Source organism: Populus nigra, chromosome 1 (assembly GCF_951802175.1).
Source record: "Populus nigra chromosome 1, ddPopNigr1.1, whole genome shotgun sequence".
Lineage (NCBI taxonomy): Eukaryota > Viridiplantae > Streptophyta > Magnoliopsida > Malpighiales > Salicaceae > Populus > Populus nigra.
The window spans coordinates 20,291,053-20,299,454 of NC_084852.1; the positions used below are offsets into that span (position 1 = coordinate 20,291,053).

Below are 8,402 nucleotides of genomic sequence, written 5' to 3' on the forward strand. Positions count from 1 at the left end.
TAATCCCATGGGCCTTGAAGTTAACAACCATGTAAGCCTCCAGTGGTCATCATATGAGCAACCACAGGGTTCGAATCTGAGACCATAGAGGGAGCAAACCTCTTGGTTCCAAACTCTTACCACTAGGCCACCACCTAGATGGTTCCATGAAATCAAAATTTATTTCTATGATTGTTGCACGTAAAATAGCATAATGTCTAAGAAATATGTTGTTAGATATTAGATTGTGGCCATAACCAGGGGCGGAGCTAGGATTATTTATTAGAGGGGATCAAAATTAATATAACAAGATATAATATTTGTTTTAATTTATTATACATGAGTTGTAAAACAAAACCCGTATAATTTAGTTTTATTCAAATAACTTACTATAAAGATATAATGACCTTTATATAAGGTAAAATGTTGGAGCAATACCAATCGTCATCCTTCATTCGATTATCATATCAATTGTGAATCTTTCAGTAATTTTTTTTTCTATATAGATAATCAAATAATTTGCACGAAAATTATCCTCTATCCGATTGTGAAATCTTATTTTAACAATCTTCATCGTTGAAAAAGCTCGTTCAGTAGTTGTTGTCGAAACAAGAAGTGTAAAAAAAACACATTGTTCCCCATCATTAACTTTCTTCCAACAATTAAATCCTTTAACAGTAAACGTGTCCGATCCTGACTTTCTAGATGGTTTACTTGGAAATAAATAACATGGGAAAAAAATACAGTATTTTTCTCCGAATATTCAAGCCACGGATAACTTTTGAACCAATAAGACTGAAATCGACAAGGATGTTTTTTACCTGTCAGCGGATATTAATTCAGACATCAAAGGTTGATATGACCTCAGATTAATATGTCCTTCGAATTTCATCTTGTTGATTCACCGGGTATTCTTAAATTTGAGGATGATTACTTGGATCTCTAATTAAATGAGCAATGTCAATTCTGGTAAGAGGTTGCTCACTAATCAATGCAGGTTCTTTGTAAACTGAAGCATATTGGAGTTGCTCAACCATAACTTCAACATTACATGTTAGAGTTGGTTTACTAGGCTGTGAGTCATCAATATTTTTTTTTTCAAAAAAAAGAAATTAATTCTTGTTATTTTGTTCATGGTTCAACTTAAAATCAAAACATATATCGTAAGAAAAAATTGATAATTTTGGTGGTTTTGCTAAAAACAATCCAAGCATAATCAAAACAAACCAATAAAATATATCTAATTAATTAAAAAAATCATTATAACAAGAATTCAAAAAATAATTGATAGAACTAGCAGATCTAGAAAAAAAGAGCAAAAATGGTATAATTATATAAAAAAATCATCAAATTATTAACAAACATCTCAAAACAAAACAAAAATAGATTTTAAATTTAAATTACCTTGTTTTGTTTGATGAAAGATAAATTAATTGGTGGCTCTACTTCAATCTTTTTGTAGAAAATTATGCTTGTGATTTGTATTTTTATTTTTCTATTTGATCAGCTGCAAAATTTATATTAGGATATATTGATGGCTACATGCTCTGTATTTTTTTCTTTTCATTGTAATAAGTAAAGAGGAAATTAGAAATCAATATAAATTGACCAAGTAATATCTTTATTTTAGGATAAATTGATTTGTGGACCACGTAGGTCAAGATGAAATTGGAAATCAAACTAAAGTCATTGTAATAAATCCCACTTGACCTCCGAGTAATGAAAAAAATTAAAATGTTTTGAGGGGGGGGCCGGGGCCCCTGCTTACCCCCCTACTTCCGCCCCTGGCCATAACCTATATAAGCTATTTCTTTATACTACGATAATGAAGTAACTATATCTTGAGCTTACATTAACACTTACAATGGTAAGTCAAGACATATAAACATCTGATATAGATATATTCGAGAGTTAATTATAAATAAGGTAATCATCATTGTCTACGTGAAGTCTGTGGATAATTTAACGGATTCGCTCATAAAAAAGACTATATAGAGACATGGTAAGGAAAACAACTAGTTGAATGGGGTTAAAACCCATATGAAATATATTAGTAATATGAACCCAACTTCCGATTAGTATGAAGCTTATCTCTAAGTTTAATGGGTAATAACAAGTTACTATTTAGTATCTGTTGGACACTGATGATTAATTTTAAACCTTATTCTGATAGTACTTAGTGCGTTCTATTACGTAAAGGAAGATGAGCGTAGATTCTTAATGGAATTTAAAGTTTGTGTTTAATGTGACAGATACATATATAATTCCACCTATATGAATCTAGAAGTGGAACTGCTTTTAACGAGAGATAGGGTTTTCTTTTGTAAATATTCATGAAAATGAGATTTTAGCACATAGTCATAATGGTGCTAAATATTTGTAAATCTTTTTAAGAGTTTGGATAATATTGTGTGTGTAGTATATTTCATTCTACAACAAAAGTTTTGGTTTAATATGTCAATAACTTTAGTAGGATTTAAGTTCTAACACTAATTGAATGTTTAAATTACAATTTTTTTAAACCAACTTCAACTAAAAATACTTTTTATAAAACAATTTTTTTCAGACTACAACTACAATAGTTACCACAATACCAAATACAATCAAAATAAAAATAAATAAATAAATAATAAAGTTACAAATTTGAAACTCATCAACCACACAATCTTGCTATGGATTTTTCTGCGGGGTCAAAAAATTCTGTCACCATCTTCAATATCCTATCCACCTGTTAAACTTCACCAACCTTCTAGACTATTATAGTTCCCCCTTCTCCCTCCATTCAGAAAGTTCTCCCATCCTTAAATTTCCACACTATGAATTCCTTGGACTTCAACTTCACTGATGGCAACTCTCTCCACCTCTTCACATTTTTCTCTATCTCCATGCACTATCAAAACTAAGAACATTAAAAGCAACCCATGCAGCGGCATCTCATGTTCTTTAACCACGAACCGCCTTGCCCAAAACACACACCTTTGCTTTTCTCTATGCTCTAAAAACAAACCAGGAGAGCCCCTTAAACTTACCATCAGAAATGAGCAAGAAACTGAAGCCAAAAGGCATTCATTTCGTAAAAGACACTCATTTGGACGAAGAACCAGCCTCTCATTCTCGCTTGTTACAAAAGAAAATCATTTGAAGCCTGTTATGTCCTCTGCTAAAGATGAGGGAGAAAGTGAGCAGACTTCTTCATCTTCAGTCGCAGTGATTACTGACAAGACCGAAAGTGAAACAAAAGAGAGTCCAGAAGTGGAATTGAGCAAAGAAAGTGATCGATTGGATAAGGATAAAAAGAAACAACAAGAGATGGACTGGAAGACTGATGAAGAGTTCAAGAAGTTCATGGGGAATCCTTCCATAGAGGCAGCAATAAAGCTGGAGAAGAAAAGGGCTGATAGAAAGCTTAAGGAACTTGATAGGGAAAGCAGTGATAACCCAATTGTGGGGTTGTTTAATAGATTGGTTCGTGACAGTTTGACTAGGGAAAAAGAGAGGTTGGAGAAGGCTGAGGAGGCTTTTAGGGCTCTTGATCTTAATAAGGTAATTCTGTTTATTTATTGTTGATCTCAGTGATGATACTGTCTTTTGGTTCTTAATTTGATTGTTTAAGTTGATGTTTGGACAAATTTCTGTCCTCAATCCATATAACGTTATTGTAATTGATAAAACACTTTTAAGTTAATGAAGTGATTAGAACAAATCTTACCGCTAATAGGAGTTGCTACTGCTGACTATATATGTGCTGATCAGTTAGATTGTCTCAAATTGTATAGTTCAAATTGACCTTAAATTTTGTATTGGTGTCAAAAAGCAAGCCGATAGATGAGATAATAGCTTCCAGCTTCTATATTTCTTGAAAAGTTTGATCATCGATTAGGAGGCTTCTTATTAAACATGTCAAGATTTTTCTAACATGCATTTATTCTGTTGACATTTACATGGCAGTTAAAGAGCTGTTTCGGGTTTGACACCTTTTTTGCTACTGATGTTCGAAGATTTGGTGATGGGGGGATTTTTATTGGGAATTTGAGGAAACCCATTGAAGAGGTCATTCCTAAACTGGAGAAAAAGCTATCTGAAGCAGCAGGGCGGGAGGTAGTTGTGTGGTTCATGGAGGAAAAGAACGATGACATAACAAAACAGGTACTGATAAATGAGCAGCACTGGTAGGTCTTCAATTGAGTTTATCGAATAGTGCACGACTGATTTCATTAGGCCCTCTTTTTGGAACGCTTAAGCAATGTTATATTCTACACCAGAGCTATGCTTGACTTAATGATTTACTAATGTCTATTAATTAGAAATAAGTAATTGCTTAGTTCAGCAATTTGCTGGTTCATCTTGACTCTTCACCTCATCTAAACCATAGCAAATCGAGCATGCCACGACTTTGTGAGAGACATATTTGGATTTCATGACCCTAGCCCCAAGCTTTATTTTGATGGTTAGATATGAGCATCAACCAACCATGAACCAGCAGACTGGGCAAGACATTGCCAAAGTAGTCTGAGCCATATTGCTAAAGGCATTACTTTACTGGTCTAGGATCTTCCACTGAATCCAGTCAGTGGTAAAGATTCATGAAGTTGGTTTCTTACTTGATCCCCCTTTCTACACCATAATCAAGTGCTTTCCAGGGTCTAAAACACTCCATGGATGTCTTTTGAAAATAGTCATATTCCTACAATGTTTATGAATTAATGTTTTCTCTAGCAATCAGAGACTTACTGTTGCTGTTAACTTCCTTTTACTTACAATTCATTGTTCTTCAAGGCTTGTGTGGTGCAACCCAAGTCAGAGATGGATCTCCAGTTCGAATCAATTAAGCTGAGCACACCTTGGGGCTATATCAGTGCTATAGTCTTATGTGTGGCCACTTTTGGGACGATAGCTTTGATGAGTGGCTTCTTCCTGAAGCCAAATGCAACTTTTGATGACTATATTGCTGATGTCGCTCCTCTTTTTGGTGGCTTCCTCACTATTTTGGGAGTTTCTGAGGTATGTTTTCATCTAATCTGGAGTCTTCTGCAGTTCAATTGCAACTTTCTGTTGAACGTAAACAGTTGCATGAAAGATATTTTCATTATTCTGGCAGATAGCCACAAGAGTAACAGCAGCTCATTATGATGTCAAACTCAGCCCATCATTTCTTGTTCCATCCAATTGGACTGGATGCTTGGGAGTGATGAACAATTATGAATCCCTGCTTCCAAATAGGAAGGCCCTTTTTGATATTCCAGTGGCAAGAACAGCAAGTGCATATTTGACATCTCTAGTGCTGGCGATTGCTGCTTTCGTGACTGATGGTAGCTTCAATGGCGGTGACAATGCACTGTAAGCTTTCTATATTTCCCTTCTGAGAGAGCCAGAGAAATAAGTATTCAGTTGTAGAAAAAATACTGAAGAATTATGTCTTATGCAACATTTCCTTTCAGCTACATCTAAAGAGTTACAAAATGTTCTCTTATGACCCCATATCTCCTTTTACTATGTTTTTTGTAATTTCACTTCAAATTTGATTATGAAATCACCATAATTTGGTGACGATAAGCTATAGAGAATTTAGTTGGTATGTCACTCTTTGATTTGATAGGTTGCTCGTGTCCCATGGTGATACATTTTCAACGTAATCTATGAATTTCATCAATGTTAGATTTGTTTAGAATAACATAAACCATTTGCTTGCAGGTATATAAGGCCACAATTCTTCTACAACAACCCTTTGCTTTCTTTCATCCAGTTTGTCATCGGACCTTATACAGATGACCTTGGGAACGTATTGCCTTATGCAGTGGAGGGTGTGGGGGTTCCTGTTGATCCCCTTGCTTTTGCTGGACTTTTAGGTGAGTTCCTTGAATTATATCTAGATTTGTTTGTATATTCTAAATGGATATTAGGTTAGACAATTTTGTTCAGCAGAGAGGACTGAGGTAGTAGATGCGTAGTGCATTTTTGTTCTTCTCTCACATTTTGGCAAATTAAGTATGAGCATAAACATGAAAAAGGTTGAGCATAGCCATAAAGATCATGATACTCTCTGGAAAGGTCCCTGTAAAGCCGCTGGAGATGGTGCAGTCTTCTGAAACCTTCAGTCAGATAACAGTTAAATAATGAAAAAAAAAGAAAGAACGGTATGTTTATTCCAAGTCATAACAACCTTATGTTTCTGCAGGAATGGTGGTGACTTCTTTGAACTTGTTGCCCTGTGGAAGACTTGAAGGGGGCCGCATAGCTCAAGCTATGTATGGGAGAAATACAGCAACTTTGCTGTCTTTTGCAACATCCCTTTTACTTGGTATTGGTGGTCTAAGTGGCAGTGTCCTTTGTTTGGCTTGGGGATTGTTCGCAACATTTTTCCGAGGTGGAGAAGAAATACCTGCTAAAGATGAGATCACCCCTTTGGGAGATGACAGGCTTGCTTGGGGCGTTGTTCTCGGTCTTATCTGTTTCCTCACACTTTTCCCCAACGGCGGAGGAACATTCTCCAGTCCATTCCTCAGTGACCCTTTTTTCAGGGGTGATATGTGAAAGGTTACCTGTATGATTGTATATGTTACTGAAAATGTTTGAAAAAATTGCTTATATCTTCGTTACATACTCCAAGTAGATTATATCTTCTTTACACACTTCAAGTAGATTGATGTTGTACAGTGTTATTTTTATTTATACAGGATTAATTCGGGACCGGGCAGCTTGGAATCAAATCTAAACTAGGTTGACAATTGAATCAGCCAACTCGACAAAACTTGATTGATCCGGTTGGAGTGATCTAATATAACCAGTCCAAAACCCTACCGGGTCAACTATGAGATTTAAAGGGGAAAAAGTAGTTAAGAAAAGTAATGTTTTGTTTATTAAATACTTCAATTATCCCGAACTCCTTCTCTTCATCCCAAGGCTTGGAGATCTTTGACGTGCATGCAAATCTTGTAAGTTAAGGTTATACAATGTGCGTGGTACGCAACTGTTGCTTCTGCTTGTTGTGGATATATCATGTCTTTTGATGCTCTTTGGTCTCAATTTCCTTAAGACAAGCCCAAACTATAAAGGATACTGCCCAAGATGTTTTTTGGCACCTGGATGCCTGTGTTTGAGCTTCCCTGAACATGCAATCTCAACTAGAAATTTGATCTGTCACTAATGGTGCCAGAATGATCGAAACTCACTACTGGAGCCACAACCAAGATGGGTTGTTCAGCCAGGTTTGAATAATTCACAATCCCATGACAGAACGTTCGTGGGTTGGTCGGCTGGATATAGGTGAGTTGCACGTCATTTGAAGAATGACTAGAATATTATCTTGTGCTTTGTAGTGGGTTAATAACTACCAGAACCAGACATCTTAGGTCTGGAAGCCATGCAACTCAGATGGCTTGAGTCTAACAGTAATGTTAGACCCATACGTTTGGGTCTGATAACAATGTCAGACCCACAATATTTAGATCTGGCAACTACGTCAAACTCACGTGTCTCGATCTAGTGATAGAGCCAGAGTTTTTTAAATGAGGGGGCAAATTATTAACAAATACTATATTATATAGATATGCATTATAAATCAATTCAAAACATATATACTAATTTATATCAAGTAAAATTAATTTAAAAATACTTTTAAAATAAAAAAATTTACATTATAATTGTTCTCTTCGAGTTTAAATATTTTGAAACCGCTTCATAGTAACTTCATTATCAATCTTATCGAAGATATCTTTTTCAATGTATACAACCAAACTATCATTCATCCACTTATCTCTCATCCTATTCCGCAATCTACTATTGGCAATATGCATAGCAGAAAAAACTATCTCCACTGTAACAGTTGCAATTGGTAGAAGTAATGACAATTTGATAAGCATATATACTAATGTAAATATCAAATTCTTTTTTGTTTTTATCATTTTCTCTGCAAGACTAGCAATACCTTCAATACCAGAGAACTCATCATCACCACGTAGATCAATAATATACGTATCAAGTTGGTTAACAAGTACCATAAGGTCCACTATAGAGAATTCACTAGGATAAAAAAAGAGCAAGGCGAATAAGCTTTTCTTTGTTGAAAGAAGAGAAAGAGTCATTTGGGTTTAAACATGCCACACAAAGAAGTAACTTCATACTCGTCTCAGTAAAACGATCATCCAACTCAGTAAGTTACATGTCAATGATATTGTTAAACAATTCATAACGAAAATGGTGTAGGTTTGTAATCCCTTGAGATTTTCGCCTTGAATGCCCACAGAGCCTGTACTCATCATCCATGTTTAGAATATCAATATCATGTTTGATGTAAAAAGATGACACTTCTTGCAGTAAAGATTCTCAATCATTCTCTCTCATCATTTTGAATCGTTCATTTGATGTTTTCAATAAACTCATAGCATTTTCTATGTCTTGATCTTTTTTTGTAATGCTTGTGAGAA

General features: G+C 35.1%; 1 protein-coding gene across 2 annotated transcripts; it reads left to right on the plus strand.

The window, feature by feature from the left end:
- Window positions 1–2,733: 2,733 nt before the first annotated feature.
- LOC133696080 (probable zinc metallopeptidase EGY3, chloroplastic) lies at window positions 2,734–6,990 on the plus strand. 2 transcript variants are annotated; one of them, XM_062118125.1, is made up of 7 exons: window positions 2,734–3,522; window positions 3,928–4,125; window positions 4,756–4,980; window positions 5,078–5,316; window positions 5,671–5,825; window positions 6,155–6,520; window positions 6,654–6,990. In XM_062118125.1, the coding sequence occupies exons 1-6, from the start codon at window positions 2,824–2,826 to the stop codon at window positions 6,508–6,510; spliced, it is 1,872 nt and encodes a 623-aa protein (XP_061974109.1). In that variant the 5' UTR covers window positions 2,734–2,823; the 3' UTR covers window positions 6,511–6,520; window positions 6,654–6,990. The 2 variants fall into 2 exon arrangements, with proteins under 2 accessions (XP_061974109.1, XP_061974102.1); XM_062118118.1 differs by having other exon boundaries at window positions 6,155–6,513.
- The last annotated feature ends 1,412 nt before the right edge of the window (window positions 6,991–8,402 follow it).